We start from the raw sequence: 16,693 nt of genomic DNA, 5'->3' as shown, positions 1-16,693 counted from the left end.
TACATTTCACAACATGGGACAGCTTTCAGACAGACTGAACACTGAAGAGCAGCACAGCATCCAGCCAAGACGGGCTCTGTGACGTATTCAACGATGTATTTTCATTTGCCATTTATAAATAAAACGCTACTGTCTTTTTATGATGATGATGATGGCTGATGATTAAATTGTATTTATTTATTTGATACCTTTTTTTAACCAGGGTATCTCTAACAAGATCAGGAAGACAGCAAACAAACATCGCACACACCCACGCACAACCTTACAGTTACATTGCACCAAAGCCATTATCTGCAAATTCACACACAAAAAAAGAGGACTACGCAGTTAATAGGAACTATAGGCCAGCATACCAAAGCACCAAGTCAGAGAGCTTTCTCAACATGCTTCCAGGAGTAGCTAGAAGCTTTTTTTCCTTTTCTTTTAAAAAACTGGTAGAAACAAGCTGTCTTGTCATTCTTTCCCCAAATGTCTTTGCCTCACACGCTTCAACCAGAAAATCCACATCAAACACAAATGACAGCCCTATTGGTGTATCTGATTTCATCCACGTTTTTCAGCGATGAGCTTAAAAAAATTCAACATGAATACAGTGGCACTGCAGCTTTAAGATTTTTGTTTTTGTTTAAATTTGGGTTACGACACCTTTAAGAATAAATCCCCCCCGATGTCATTATTGTAATCTGGGAGAATTCCTGTCTACGAAATGGAAAAACAAAGCAGACTTTGCTCTTCAGGCTTTCCGGTCACTGACCTCTCCGGGTTAATAAAACAACGGGCAGAACGAATTTTAATATTACGAGCGGACTGCCAAAACAAAGACTGTTTTCATTTTATTAATATAAAATTTCTTTAAACAGAAAACGTCTTTTGTAACGCTGAAAACTGGGGCAATCCCAGTTTTTCCGGGCAGACAGACAGACAGACAGACAGAGAGACAGACAGACCTTTCTCTGGAGGCCTGGGTTCAAATTCGGGGGAGGGTAGTAGCACAGATAGACAGACAGCAGGCTATTTAATTCACAAGGCTCTCATGCTTGTCCACCTCTAGAGACCCGGGTTCCAATTCTGGTGCTCGGGCCCCAATATTTGTTGTAAGTAAAGAATATCAAAAACATAAGTTTTCTCTGTGTTTATAACAAGTCATTATTATTGTGTTCTAAAAAAAAACCTCTGTACAAACAAGAACACTTTGTGTAGTCTTCAAATGTGTTTTAAATTTATTCTGAAGTCTGCAAGGGATTCAGACACACACCATGGCAAGTTGATTGATTCGATTAACGCAACATCATTCAGAAAATTACAGTGTCAATTTCTTTGGCTGACATTTATTATATTAAAAAAAAAAAATAATAATTTAAAATCGTTAACATTTAAATATAATATATATAATACTTTCTGATATGAGGGTTAAACAGATAGATTTCTTCGTCTCCAAATGTCATTTCAGCTGAATTACGAACCTTATTATCCACCCATTAACGTTGTGTAGTGATTACAAATCAATAATTAACTAACCAGCGGACTATTAAATATCCCTATAAAGAAAAAACACAGAACCCTACAATATCATTGCACAATAGATGCATGCCTGACGATTGGGAAAAGCAATTCACTTGGGTTCATACAGTGAATCCCCATGTGCCTGTGTCTGAGCATAAGCGCCCCCTGGTGGTCAATCTGTGTAAACGCAGGTGTTTATGAAAACGACTTACTGTACAGCAGTCTGGTAATCTGTGACAGTAACACTGATACGACCACATTACAGTCCTGCACACAACTCCATGGGCTGATCTCATGTATTTTGCTTGTGTGATTGTTCAGTAAGCGTACTTTACAATAGCCTGGGCTGAAGTGAATGTCTGGTTGAATGACAGTGAATGACTGGTGCCTATAGCAGCCCTAACCAAAGCCTGTTTGAAGTGTGCAACTAACAAACACAATAGTACCAGTGGATGTGATTGGTCACTTAACACCTGCAGTAGTACGTGTGAAACTGTGTGGTTTGCTGATGATTCAGACCCACAGTGTTAAAGTGAGTAATATCCTCCCAAAACAGTAACCAGTTTAAATCATTCTACAAACTAGAAAAAAACTTTAAAAACACCAGCCTACGTCGTGTTATTGAAGCGATGCAATAGTCTTAGAAGATAACAGTACTTTGTACCCTCACAAACGGTTTATGAGAAAACAAAGAGAAATGATAAAACTGGTGCTCTGCTCCAGAAGCTTTTGAAATCTAGCGGACAGACTGAACTGCCTCTGTGAGTTTGGTGACTTTGTATTTTGCTGTATTAAAATCGATTTGCCCAGCACGGCCGTCCAGGGTTAAAGAATGTAAGAGAAACAGTAAAAGTTTACATACAGCAGTCGTTTTGACTTCAAAAAACTAAACTTTTAAAATCTCTCTACAAATTAGAAATACCTTGGATTCTACATTATATAAACATCCGTGCCCACTGAAGGAGGGTAATATAATAGTACAAACAAGGGTTACAAAATAATTCTATCTGCTTAATAACTTTCTTGCAGGTTTATCAAATGTAACACACTATATATGCAATACGAATTACTCATGATTGCAAACATCATAAGAGAAGTACAAACTCCTCATAAGACTTTAAAAGTACCATTTTAAATGTACTTTGAACCCCATTTCGTAGGTCGCTTACCATCAATTCTGAGGTAAACTTGAAAAAGTCAAGCAGGCCATCATTTCAGCTAATGCCTTAAATCAGATTTAATCCTACAATGAACCGAGTCAAGATTACTAGCGATTTGGCTGATGCCTTCAATGAGTGTGAAACGAGGAAACCGAGTCACCTAGACCTTTTACCTCGGCTTTGAAAGCACCGCAGAATGACAACAGGGATGCAATTCCAAGCTTATATTTGACACAAAAGTTCATTTATAAAAACAGACTGAGCCGGAACATTTCGTATTGCAGCAAACACATCTGCGTGCAAGAGGGCTATCAGGCAGGCCAGCCAGCTTGGGAATGGTCATTTCCCCATCCTAGCGGTGTACTGCTGCAAATCCAACGTGTGTGGCGGACCACACTTTCAAAGGGTGTGGTGTCGACGAGTTCCCAGCAGGGGGAAGCACGTCAGCAGCTGGTTTGATGGAAAACTCCAAATACAGTAAAATCTTCAGGAGGGATTGGAAAGTGCAAGACTTGACTCGGTCTTTCCAGCTCGTCTGAACCCAGGTCTAGATGAGCCGCTCCCCTGGAGGGAGTTTCAGGGTGTTGGGTTGCACACGGGTCCCAGCCTGCTCCTCGCTGCTGGGCCGGTACGTTCCCTCGGTCTGTCGTTTCTCTCGGATCTTCAGAAAGATGACCAGGCCGATGATGCCTGCGATGACTAGGCAGCTCAGGGTCACAATGGGAGCCACAATGGCTGCGATGTTAACAGGCTGTGTGGAGATGGAAAGGGAACGAATGAATTACAGAAGATGGGTCACATTGGATGTGTTTCTGATGGGCTTATTACTGGAAATATTATACTGAATATGGAGCTTCCCCATGGGCTTGTAAGATTGGGCCAAACTCCTGGTCTTGCATTTTGAAGTGGTTAGCAAAATAATTCAATAAATCTTTCCTCTTTTTCAAGGGAACACACGTAACCCTACAGAGCTGGCCAAAAGTTTAGCATCACCTTACAGAATTAACTAGTTTTGCTTCTGCTGAATAATGTGATGTTAACATATTGAATTGCACACCGCTCTGTAGTTTTCCATATACTTAATGAAAAACTGACAAATAAAAAAAGTGACATTTCAAAATCTAACATGAAATACTGTACTAAGTAGTATTTCAGCAGTATAATCCATTCATATATTCAATTATCACAGTCGAATTTCTGAAGGACTCTGCTGGTTTCTTTAATGCAAACATCCAGCCTACGGAATATCGTGGAAATGTCTTTTTTTATTCAATAGGATACAGGTGAAAAAAATATATATAAATAGATACAGATCCATTTGTTATTTAGCGCTCACCAAAAGAGAAAGAATATTAGTGACTGCTGCTTCCTAATACCTGGGACCTCTGCTTGAGCCTACAACATCTGGAGCAGTGTATTTTAATAACTTGCACTCGCCAAGCGTTCAGGGTATCGAATCAGGACCTCCATATGAAACCAGTTTGACACCCCTGCTTCAATGTGTCAGACTGCGAAGCATCAAAGAACACGTCCTTACCTGAGGAGGACTGCTTGCAGTGGGGGTCGTCACGTTGGCAGCATCCCTTTCCAGAACCGTGGAGGCTGTATTTGCTAGAATAAAAACAGAGCAAGGTATAACTGTGTGTGCTGCTGTCGCTGTGGTGCACGGGCTTATCAAGTCGAAAATTACAGGGTGAAGCTGCTTGACTATTTCATGTATTTCAGTGCTTTGAATATTAAACATCAAGGGTCCTTAGGGGTGAATTTGTGCCAAATCCCAGATCCTGTACCTTTTCTCTGACAGAGAAATAGTACATTAATAGATCTTCTTAAAATCCTATTAAATATCACATTCTATCTTCATCACATAGAAATGCATGCCCAGTTTACTGCCCGATAACATGCGGTGTAGTATTTGTTTTTTTAACAGTTCTCCTAGAAGGGATTCTCACTTTTATAAGGGATCCGCGTCAAATGTGCGACATGACTGTGCAGCTAACTAATTTTGCTTCATAAAGTCGAATGAAACCTGCTGAATAACGTTACGTTAATATACTGAATGACAAAGCGCTTTGTAGTTTTCCACAGGCTTAATGAGAAACTGTAAAAAACAGAGAAATGCGACAATGAAATCTAACATGAAATTCTGCTGTGCTGCTGTTAGGGTTTCCGGTAGACTTTTTCGATCTCATTTTGTAGTGTCTTTGATTACATGATGTTAAATAAAAGATCTAAAACGTTTACATAGTTGTTTTTTTTTTGTCTCAATTGTAAAATTCTCAGTGATGCTACACTTTTGGCTGTAGCTGTACAGCAATTAAAAACCAGCCCGTGACAGATGACCTACCCTCACTAACTTCTCGTCCACACCACTGCAGAAAGATGAAAAACACACCAAGAAGGTTTTTAGACTGTAGCATCTTCTTTAAAAAAAAATAAAAATGTGAATGTTTTTAAAATTTTTTAAAAAAGCCACAATTCCCGGAGGTTTCAGTTAAAATCAATTAAAAAGTTCTCAGCATGTCCTAGTGTTGACTTAGCTGTATGCCTCCAGTATGCAATCCACAACCAGGAGGGTTGGAAAGCTTAGAGGAAAAAACAGGAATAGAGGAATCTTCCTCGGGTGTGCAAAGCAGCAGCCGTCTGGTTTTCAAATCTTCAAAAAGAACCCAATCCCTGATCTTGCACTTTGATTGAAGTCCAGTGTTCCTATAAGAAGAAACCAATCAATTAGAAACTCATTTGAAATCAATAGCTTGTAATAGATTTAGCTGGGTATGTGTCTATGAACTATTTAAAGGCATCGCCAAACAAATCCTATTGTACAATCATTAAAATAAACTTATTACATTCAAATGATATACAGCTATGTCCAAAAATTTTGCATCGCCCTACAGAATTAACTAATTTTGCTTTATAAAAAGTCGAACGAAACCTGCTGAATAATGCTACCTTAACATATTGAATTATACAGCTTTGTAGTTTTCCCCATATACTTAATGAAAAACTGTCAAATTGAAAAGTGTGACATTTGAAAATCTAATACTGTACTACTATTATGGCTTCCTACCCTCCTCCTGGCAGACTTTGGGGCTATCGTTTGGTAGTTTATTTGATTACGATCTGAAATAAAAAGATCTAAATTATGTTTGTACATTATGTTTTTTTAAACAATGTCTTGATCCTAAAATTCTAGGCGATGCAAAACCTTAGCCTTTAAAAACGTTGTTACAATATCCACAAAAAAACCTAGAAAAACCAAAACTTTTAAATCAATTGCATTTCCTCTCCTCTTCTTCATATTCTCTGCTTCTTTATTTGACTTTAAACAAAGATTGTTTCAGTGCGACACAGCAGATTCAAAATGCCTGTTCTTTCCATTAGTGAATCGCTTGTGTGGGTCAGATTCAATCCTTCAAACTGCAACCCAGACGCATCAGGTGTGCTGTGGGGTTCGAAAACTTGCTTGTGACTCATTCACATTGTCTTTGTACAGAAAACGACAGAACAGGAACCGCTCCCATTGCTTCAGTTTATTAAAATCACCAGACATGTTGAAACAGATTCGACCCCAAAAACATAGCCAGCTTTGACACGCTACAGGATTAACCAAGACTTCTCTCCCAGGATGTGTCTGTGGCACTTAAACACAATGAATTGCAAGCAGTGCTTTTGTTTGATCTGAGATGAACACACATCCCATGAGACAACCCCTTGTAGTCAGCTAGTCTACTTCCCAGGCAAGGGGGAACAGGTATCCGACTTGACAGCCTGGACTGAAAGGGACTATGGGATTGAAGTGGGTCCTGGAAATGCCCACAGTGCAGTGTTTGTTAGGAGGTGCACAATGATGTGTGTTTGGGTGTCTGGGATGTCATTGTGCTGTGAATCTGTTCAGTATATTTCTCTCTGGGAGAATTGAGAATTTAACAATATTACAGGTTTGGCTTTCTCTTTTGAATTTAACCCTGAGTACCTAATTAATTTCTCTTTGGGAGAAAAAAACCCTGAAAACACAAACTGTGTTTATGTTTTTAATTTGATCTCGTGCATTTAGACGTAACTTTTGCAGTTGACAAAATTAGACTACGTTATAACAATATACAACTGTGGCCAAAAGTTTAGCATCGCATAGGATTGATATATATATATATGTGTGTGTGTGTGTGTGTGTGTGTGTGTGTGTGTGTGAACATAATTTAGGTATAGTATTTATTTAACATCATGTAAATCAAAGAAACTACAAATGATATCGCAAAAGCTTACTGGAAGCCATTACAGTAGTACAGTATTTCATGTCCGATTTTGAAATGTCACATTTTTCCATTTGTCAGTTTTTTTGTCATGTATACATAAAACTACAAAGCGATGTGTAATTCAATATGTTAACGTAACACACTGGATTACATTATAGGATGATGCTAAACTTTTGGCCATATGCTGTAGTTAGAGAAAAGACAGAAAAACAAGCAGATGCCAGTTAAAAATGCTCCAATACATCACGATGTAGCCTGTCCTGAAATGAGGACAGTGGCACTGAAAGGGTTAGCGTGTGTGGTGTTTTTACAGAAAGGCCACATACAGACAGAACAGCAATTTAATGTTTGGATCTCAAAGGGGAATATATGGCTAATTAAAACCACAACAGCGTTTCTCGACAGTGATAAACTCCACACACAGGGATGCTTAAAAACGCTTTTATGTTTACGCTGCAACAGGACGCAGCCCTACGCAGTTTCCAAACTGTACAGTCAATCTTGGCGGAACCTGACAGGCAATGCCAGCTAAGAGCAAATTTCGGCAAATTTCACTGCGATTTCACACGCAGTTCTTAAGATAAAGGGACGTCAATTGGGTGTGGCGTACACAAAACCGCACACACAAACATGAAACGGTTACATAGGAGGGGTGTGGTTCACTAAATAGAGCTTGCAATACCCCGAAAACGACACCCCCCCCCCAAAAAAAACAAAGCTACTGCGATTTACAGTCCAACACTCAGCAAAACTTCTCTTAATCAATGTCCCGTTTCAGAGCAACCGAATCACTGATACTGAAGACAATGGCAGGGTGAAAACGCACGCGTGACCTGAGACACGTATAGGTTTGTTTAAATAGATTTGAAAACAGGCTTAATTAAAATATAAACCGCATCTTTAGTCTTGACACACGATAAGATTTAAAACTAATTTATAATAGTGTTGACAATTGTTTGAAGTTTTTTTTTTTTAAACACACGCACATTCATTTCAGAATATCTAAATAATCCGCTTCCCATCAAATCATATTTTCTATTGATCGCCCATTAAATCCATATTGTTTCTAAAAAAATTGATGAATTAGGCCTTATTTTGCAAACATAGTGCATTTTATTAATTAGGAATTAAAGACTAAATGTTGTGAATACATTTTCGCACTGAAATTATTTTTCTCCTTTTGCCACAGTTTTCCTCGAACGATGAATATATTATCGATAAAAAAAACGTTGCATTTTTTTTAAATCGGATAACGCGCCTGTACAGCAATTTAATTCACAAACCATAAACTGGTAATACCTTTACAAAATAAACAATACAAAATACCAGAAACGAATATGAAACAGCTGATATATCAGCTTCTCCAGTCTTTTTTAAATGTTGTATTATTGCATTTAGAACATTATTCAGCAATTTGCTCTGTCACATTCCAGTTTCACCCGAAACCTGGCTCAAAGTCAACTCGACTCTGAAACTCGGCTAAAACGACTGCAGGTACTTGTTAAATAAGACTACAGTTTTCAAGACAAAAAAATACCCTTCTCAAGATTTGGTGTAATGTACCTGTTCGGAAAGGTTAGCCGAATCCTCTTTGCTGCGAATTCCTCCCCAGCTCTCAGTCCCAACACAGCCAGGTCGCTTCCGCCTCACCTGGACCGAAACTGGCTTGAAACACAATCGTTCTGTTATTGTCTAAACAGGTTGTGTGTGTGTGTGTGTTTTAAAATTATTATTATTTAGTGAGGTATTATTTTACTTATTTTGCTTTTGTAAGGTGTTTTTTTTAAATCCCAGGTCTTCTTTAAAGGCTTTCTTTCGCTTGCAAGTACTTTTTTTTCGCTTTTCCTTATTTCCCGATCACGTGTCCGCCAGTCTCACATTACCATACCTGAGAGCCGAACCTGTTCTTTGGCGAGAGTCTCTCCTTCTGCGCATGCACTCGGCCGACTGTCGACAGGTATTTCAAAACGGGACAGCATATTATTAAGCACCTTGCAGTATTTGCTTTGTTTAAAAAAAAAAAACATTTTAGACTAAATTCAGACCACGGTTTTGTGTGGGGTTTCAACAAAATACGAGACAGCTTTACTATTTAAGGGTAATGACAAACATCTTATTACACGTGTTTGTGTTTTAAATAAAAGGCACCGCTTTGAATTCTCCCTGTAAAGGTGTATTTGGTTTTAAATGTGCCGTGTTTACGTGTCTTGTTGCCTGGGACGCTGAAAAACACCCGCCCCACCCCCATCAACAGGTGCACTGACGTCACTTTTCCTCAATTTCTCACACTGCGCACGGACCGCCGTTTTTCACACGTATTTCACAGTGATATGCGTGTATGTGTGGAACAAAAATAAAATCTTGGAACATTTTTAAAATGGGCAAATGAGTGATAGTCTAATTTAACTGATGACTTTAATAGGCCACGCATGCAATTCATTTAAAACAGTAAAGAGAAAAGGAACACAGAGCCACACATGGTAAAATGCAGGAGAGTTTGTTTTAGAAGTTAAGACGCCTGATTAAAGCACAGAGTGATCTAACATTTTCACACACGAGCGCCTATTGTTTCTACGTCACTGATTGCACAGGAGTGTATATAAAACATTTAAATGACAAGCCATGAGATGTTCTAATACATTTTCACGCGCCGGTATTAATTGCGCATTCCCTGTGCATGCACAGGCAGACCCTGTGGATTTTAAATGGGGTTCAGTTTCTACATATAAACACCACATCACCATTCTTCTCGGCTCTGCAATAGTTCAAACCTGGGTCAGCACAGTGATCGGTCTAATCTTTCAAAGAGTAAACAGTGTCCCAATGGTTATCTCCTGGGTTTGTTTGAATTTGATCGCTATACTAACAATGCATACTGGCCAAAAACCAATGCTTTTACCCTGAAAAACATAGCTTACTGAACATCAGCTACTGTTGTTTACCACAGTGGGTACTGTAATCTACATTAATGATTTAGATTCTGGTATAGTAAGCAAACTTGTTAAATTTGCAGACGACACAAACATAGGAGGAGTGGCAAACACCGTTTGCAGCGGCAAAGGTCATTCAGAATGATCTAGACAGCATTCACACATGGCAAATTACATTTAATAAAGAAAAGTGTAAGGTACTGCACGCAGGCAATAAAAATGTGCATTATAAATATCATATGGGAGATACTGAAATTGAAGAAGGAATCTATGAAAAAGACCTAGGAGTTTATGTTGACTCAGAAATGTCTTCATCTAGACAATGTGGGGAAGCTATAAAAAAGGCCAACAAGATGCTCTGATATATTGTGAGAAGTGTTGAATTTAAATCAAGGGAAGTAATGTTAAAACTTTACAATGCATTAGTAAGACCTCACCTAGAATATTGTGTTCAGTTCTGGTCACCTCGTTACAAAAAGGATATTGCTGCTCTAGAAAGAGTGTGAAGAAGAGCCACCAGAATTATCCCGGGTTTAAAAGGCATGTCGTATGAGGACAGGCTCAAAGAATTGAATCTATTCAGTCTTGAACAAAGAAGACTACGCGGTGATCTGATTCAAACATTCAAAATCCTAAAAGGTATAGACAATGTCGACCCAGGGGACTTTTTTGACCTAAAAAAAGAAACAAGGACCAGGGGTCACAAATGGAGATTAGATAAAGGGGCATTCAGAACAGAAAATAGGAGGCACTTTTTTACACCGAGAATTGTGAGGGTCTGGAACCAACTCCCCAGTAATGTTGTTGAAGCTGACACCTTGGGATCCTTCAAGAAGCTGCTTGATGAGATTCTGGGATCAATAAGCTACTAACAACCAAACGAGCAAGATGGGCCGAATGGGTCCTCCTCTCGTTTGTAAACTTTCCTATGTTTACGTGTTCTTATATCACAGAGGCTGGGGATGACTTTGCTAGAGGTAAGAGCCTAGGTTGGCTTTCTGTCAGGCAGACAAAAAGAAAAGAATAAAAAAGATTTCAGGCCCACTGGTGACTTCACGTTTCATTTGTAGTTTTGAGAATGTTTTGATCTTGCAATCTAAGCCCTGCAGAGTCAAAGGTTAAAATAGATCACCTGTTGCTTGGCAACGCTGTTCAGTGAGCTATACAGAGACGAGAGGGTCATTGTTTCAACCCAAAACGATGTCATTAATACTGATGGTAACGCTGCCTGCTCCCCCAAAAAATGGTTCTACAATTGCGAATGTTGGAGTTTGAGAGTGTCCTTTTACAACAGCGCAGTGCAGGGTACAGCCGCAGCACAACTGGGAACTTGAGTCTGATGCAAAAACAGAAATCGCCACCAGGGGTCAATGTTTATCCCAAAGTTTACTCTTATCTTTACACTTCTAATGAACTCCGCAAAAACTGTTTCAATAAGAGGAGCTGACATGATCAGGAGTCAAGTCAGCATAAAACGCAATGTTAATACACCAGTAGCCCTGCTTTGCTGCACTGTAAACACGCACGTTGCCGCGTCACACTACGTGCTGCACGCTCCTCCTGTACTTTGCTGGAACATGTCAATTTGTTTTACAGAAACGTTCTAACTTGTAACCCAGAGTCTCATTCTTCTGTGATATTAAGCGAGGCTGAGCCAGCCGCAGCCCTGACGCGTACATGTGAGTGATGTTATGCGGGTTCTCATCAGGAGCTTGCGTCATCTCATCCTATTCTGGCCAGGGCACCGGTGGAGAAGTGGAGGAGAAACGGATCACTCCCATTCTGCAATATGGCTCCCTCTGGTGGTGCATTTAAGAAAGACCACTCCGACATTATGAAGGTCCAAGTTTTAAAATAAAAAATAAAAAATCTGTGGTGTATCGTGACATAGCCTACCGCAACGGAGCGATCTGTTTGGCTGTGAAGGTTGTGATGCTGTATAATTTACCATGCATCCTTTTGCTTAGCTAATGACACCTGGAGCGTTTCCTATTCTGTACTGTTCTGAACAGGCTGTTTGTACGCGCCATGTCCTTCATCCTGCTCGCTGTGATGTTGATTTCAAGCCGCGGCGCGGGTGGATGTTGCTGACGGCTTTCCAAAGAGAGAGAGAGAGGGGGTAGTTTACTGATAGCGCTTGTTTATTTGAGCTCTTCCCGTTATCTTAGATTAATGGAAGCCTTCTGATAGTCTGTGGAGTTTAGACCCATGTGAATTCCTGGCACCTCGTTTGCTTATCACTGGAGTTAGAGTTTAGCGCGCACCGAGTCGGTACTGAGAAATGTCTTTCTCTTTGCTGCTCCAGATACTCCCCAGTCTACCGATGTGCGCTCCAAACCTATCCGCTTGCTGCATTGCGTGATTTCAATCCGCTGCTTACTCAAATGGTATTTTTCTATCTCATAAACCCTTTGAAATGCTGGCTTGAGATTTTCAGTTTACTGGAAACTCCTCAAGATGTAGGGGTACCTATAGGTTAAAAACATGAAACTGCTTTTGTGGGTGTCATGTGTCTCACTGCATGACCACAGTCTCTCAGATACCCTTTGAGGGAGAGTCTTCCTATTTGCTGGGTTCTATAAACCCGTTATGCTGAGTTTACTGTCCACTAAAATGCTTCACTGTTTAACCCGCGGTATGTGTGATGTTCTCTTCACATACATAAGAACATAAGAACATAAGAAAGTTTACAAACGAGAGGAGGCCATTCAGCCCATCTTGCTTGTTTGGTTGTCAGTAGCTTATTGATCCCAGAATCTCATCAAGCAGCTTCTTGAAGGATCCCAGGGTATCAGCTTCAACAACATTACTGGGGAGTTGGTTCCAGACCCTCACAATTCTCTGTGTAAAAAAGTGCCTCCTATTTTCTGTTCTGAATGCCCCTTTATCTAATCTCCATTTGTGACCCCTGGTCCTTGTTTCTTTTTTTAGGTTAAAAAAGTCCCCTGGGTCGACATTGTCTATACCTTTTAGGATTTTGAATGCTTCAATCAGATCGCCGCGTAGTCTTCTTTGTTCAAGACTGAATAGATTCAATTCTTTTAGCCTGTCTGCATACGACATGCCTTTTAAACCCGGGATAATTCTGGTGGCTCTTCTTTGCACTCTTTCTAGAGCAGCATTATCATTTTTGTAACGAGGTGACCATAACGGTACCACTTTTAAAAAAAATATTCTCTTGCTGAAGTTTCGTAACAGTAGCTTCTTACTGACAGTGTTATGGCAGGTGTTGCTGATATATATATATATATATATATATATATATATATATATATATATATATATATATATATATATATATATATATATATATATATTTACCTGTCTAATCTTTTAAACAGTAAACAGTGTCCCAATGGTTATCTCTGGGGTTTGTTTGAATTTTATCTCTATCCCAACCATGCATCCATGCCAAAACTCTTACTTTGGCTCAGAAAAAGTAGCTTACTGGAAATCAGAATTTTTTTATTTAAGTAACCCTTTCCTGGTAGAATGCTCCTGTTGTTTAGCCACATCGGGTATTGCGATATTTACAGAAGTTCTAGCAAATTAATTCATCTTATCTCTTAATGAACTTTCAATCGCGATGTAGGACTATCATGTGCAGGTTTGAATCCCACATCCACTACAGAGCGCCCAAGTGACCCGGATTTCACAGATTAGACCCTCAAACTGACATTAAAACCGACAGACCCGTCTGTCATCGTGCAACCCGCAAAATAAGATTGAAATGTAAGATGTTTGTTTGGGTGATGTATCAACATATGACTGTATTGCCCACTCCATTAATTGATGGGTTTTTCATTCAAGTTTGCAGGTTATATCATTTTAAATTAATCCACCTTGTTGTGTCGTTTTTATTTTATTGATTTGATATGTAGGTCAGGATTAATCATTTTCCAAAATGTTCTCGGGGAAGGGGGGTTTTGAAATGTCGCGTTATTCATTTGTTGTGTGCATTTTCCGTTAAGTTTATGGAAAACTACAAAGCGGTGTGCAACAGGATTCAGCAGGTTTCTCTCGACTTTATGAAGCAAAATGAATTCATTCTATAGGGTGATGCTACATTTTGGCCATAGCTGTATATTTTAACATCTAGAGAACCTCTCGTTTAACTAACACTACACGAACAATTAAAAAAAAACCTCTTTGTTTGCTACAGCGTAATGATTGCGTGTGTTTTTAAGTTGAGGGGTGCATATCTGTTGTACACAATGTTGCTTTTTGCAACACCTGAACGGGTCAAACTGGAGGCGTTGCTTTGCTGTGCAAACGATTCTCAAGGTTATCAGTTTGCAAGCTGTGCTGCCAGTGTATAAAGAGCCTTCACTGTAAAGCAATGCGCTTCGGACTCTCAGCTCACCATCATGAGTGTGGCTACAGTCTGCGTGGCTCTCCTGGCGCTCTCCTTCCCAGCACTTTGTAATGGGAGCCCACTGTGAGTATTCCTGATATAATTATAGAACGCATTGCATGTTATCTGGTCCGGTATTTATACAGTCAAAACCTTTTAATATCAGCTCAAAGAGACTGGGCAGACAAGTTGATAAGTAAGTAAGTAAGTGGGTCGTTAATACAGTCAAATGTGTTTCTTATAGCGTCCTGAATTCATTTTTTCAGATTGTATTTTATTAACATAGCAAAGAACTCATAAAGGAGAGTTTTTAATTATTATTGAACAGTTTTATAAATAAGTAAGCAATGAAACAGCATTAATGAATGCTGCAATTTGATTTGATATTAAAGAGGTCGGGGTTTGATGTCGTTCTGCGCTAGCAGCACACAGGAATACCCCCTAGAAAGTGTCCTGAGGACATCAGATGATTCTTAATGGTTAGGTTTAGGGTTAGGTATTGGGTTTGAGGTTAGGTTTTAGGGCAGGGGTTGTTTAAGCTTAGGGTTGGGGTTGGGGTTGGGGACAGGATGGCTTGATTTTGTAGAGTTGCTGAAAGGTGGGCATGCTTGGCAAATGCCCTCGAATCATCTGATGCCCTCAGAACACTTTCTAGGGATATTTCTTTATGCTGCACAGCGTTATGGCTTCTGCATTACAGAAAGTCACCAGGATGTGTCTATGACAATGCTTACCTTTCATATCCCGTGCTGCTCTATGAACTAGTAAGAAGAAAGATGAAGGTTGCTTTTTGAAGTTTCAGTTGGCGCGCGGTCAAAAGTTGCATTTTATAAACGTGGAGGACTTTTGACCCACGTTGAGACAAGGCAAATATTTATGCTTGGGAGCAAGTGGGCTTGTTTTGCAATACAAGCTGGCAGACCACAGTGGCACCAGATCAGAGACCTGTCCTAAAGTTGCGAGGTCACGTGATCGGAATGGAAGGAGGCGATCTGTTCCGTTCTGGAACTTCGGATTCTCCAGACGAGCTTGGATAGATTTATAGACAAAGTGGAACAACTCAACAGGGACGCGACATAGCGGCTGTACTGCAAACGCTACAGAAGAATGCTGTATAGTGAAACGAGGATGTTAAACGTGTACGTTTTCCTTACAGATACGTGATGACCGCGCCCAATGTGCTGCGGGTTGAAAGTGATGAAAACGTCGTCGTGGAAGCTCATGGTGCTGCAGGAATCATCGAGGTTGAAATTCTGGTGCAAGACTTTCCGGCTAAAAGACAGAACTTGTATTCAAGCAAGCCTAAGATTATTCTGAAAGGAGAGAATAGTTACCAGGTCACAACGCCTATCAAGGTGTGTGTTTAATCGCGTCATGAAACTTGTATTAAGCTTTCTGCCTGAGTCAGTTTTTCATTAAGTATATGGAAAACCACAAAGCAGTATGCAATTCAAAATATGAACGCAAAATCATTCAGCAGGTTTCGTTTGACTATATGAAGCAAAATGAGTTAATTCTACAGGGTGAGGCAAAACTTTTGGCTATAGCTGTTTCCAGTTATTTTAATTTTCTCTTTAACTATATTGTTATGACTCCTCACGTTAAGTCATAATTCAAATATACATAAATAAACACAGCTTGTCCAAGTGGGTACCGGACTACATCCCCCAGAATGCCTCGGGGTTGGAATTAGCCTGCAGGCAGGAATCCCTCATTCTATTACAGCCCCGAGGCATTCTGGGGGATGTAGTCCTATATCCACTTGGACTACACCTGTCCTCCCCCTCCAGTATTAAATCTGCTAATACAGTCTTACACATTGAAAAAAACACCAGCATTTGAATAACTGGAGCTAGAACCACAAAGAAACATCAAAAAAGAGGAAGGGAACATTAACAAACAAACAAACTCTGCTCTGTGTAGGTTCTGGTGGCAACGTGACACTGTAATAATCTGTAATAATCTGTAATAATCTGTAATAATCTGTAATAGAAACTCTCTTGTTTTTCCCCATCCAGATACCAGCAGATTCTTTTCAAAAGGAGTCCCGGACGAGTCAGTTTGTCTATCTGATAGCAAAATCGAATTTGTTCATTCTGGAGAAGGTCATCGTGGTGTCTTTCCACTCTGGATATGTCTTCGTGCAGACAGACAAGCCCATCTACACCCCGACAGACACAAGTAAGGCTGTTGTGTTTCTTTCGAAATCCACCGCTGTGTTTTCAACTGCTAATCTTGTCAAACCGTTTGAGCTGCAGTCTTCATATTTTGAATGTTATGGAAATTCCTGTGATAAAAAAAAAAGTTCGGTTTGACCTGGAACCTAATAATAGGGCTGGTCTTTTGTTGGTATATAGCTGTATTCTATGCTTCTCTCTGTAAATTTGCACAGTCGTTCTGTTTCTATTTAGCATAGTTTTTATTTAAATATGCTTAATCATACCTTATTGGGCTTTACAATGCTTAACCATGCTTTCACTGTGTTTTATC

At 39.7% G+C, this 16,693-nt stretch overlaps 2 protein-coding genes across 5 annotated transcripts in view; one reads left to right on the top strand and one right to left on the bottom strand.

Annotated features, from left to right (window-relative positions):
- Positions 1–1,191: 1,191 nt before the first annotated feature.
- LOC117409821 (protein crumbs homolog 3) lies at positions 1,192–9,005 on the bottom strand. 3 transcript variants are annotated; one of them, XM_059007859.1, is made up of 5 exons: positions 8,808–9,005; positions 8,483–8,584; positions 5,011–5,372; positions 4,201–4,274; positions 1,192–3,414 (listed from the first exon to the last, which is right to left on the bottom strand). In XM_059007859.1, the coding sequence occupies exons 3-5, from the start codon at positions 5,081–5,083 to the stop codon at positions 3,211–3,213; spliced, it is 351 nt and encodes a 116-aa protein (XP_058863842.1). In that variant the 5' UTR covers positions 5,084–5,372; positions 8,483–8,584; positions 8,808–9,005; the 3' UTR covers positions 1,192–3,210. The 3 variants fall into 3 exon arrangements, with proteins under 3 accessions (XP_058863842.1, XP_058863841.1, XP_058863843.1); XM_059007858.1 differs by lacking the exon at positions 8,483–8,584; XM_059007860.1 differs by lacking the exons at positions 8,483–8,584; positions 8,808–9,005 and adding an exon at positions 5,929–6,025.
- Positions 9,006–14,153: 5,148 nt separating this feature from the next.
- Positions 14,154–16,693, top strand: part of LOC131706606 (complement C3-like) — a 30,978-nt gene continuing 28,438 nt past the window's right edge. For both annotated transcript variants that reach the window (XM_059008005.1, XM_059008004.1), the window contains exons 1-3: positions 14,154–14,287; positions 15,360–15,558; positions 16,222–16,384. In XM_059008005.1, coding sequence (XP_058863988.1) covers positions 14,217–14,287; positions 15,360–15,558; positions 16,222–16,384 — 433 coding nt within the window. In that variant the 5' untranslated portion in view covers positions 14,154–14,216. The remainder of the gene's footprint in view (positions 14,288–15,359; positions 15,559–16,221; positions 16,385–16,693) is intronic.

The sequence above is a fragment of the Acipenser ruthenus genome, chromosome 36, assembly GCF_902713425.1.
Source record: "Acipenser ruthenus chromosome 36, fAciRut3.2 maternal haplotype, whole genome shotgun sequence".
Taxonomy (NCBI): Eukaryota; Metazoa; Chordata; class Actinopteri; order Acipenseriformes; family Acipenseridae; genus Acipenser; species Acipenser ruthenus.
This window is presented reverse-complemented; position numbering and strand designations above follow the sequence as displayed.

Coding starts and splice junctions, on each gene's coding strand:
- LOC117409821 (XM_059007859.1), bottom strand. CDS start 5,083: ATGCTACAGTCTAAAAACCTTCTTGGTGTGTTTTTCATCTTTCTGCAG. Junction 4,275..5,010: donor TGGACGAGAAGTTAGTGAGG/GTAGGTCATCTG, acceptor TTTTTATTCTAG/CAAATACAGCCTCCACGGTT. Junction 3,415..4,200: donor CTGCAAGCAGTCCTCCTCAG/GTAAGGACGTGT, acceptor ATCTCCACACAG/CCTGTTAACATCGCAGCCAT.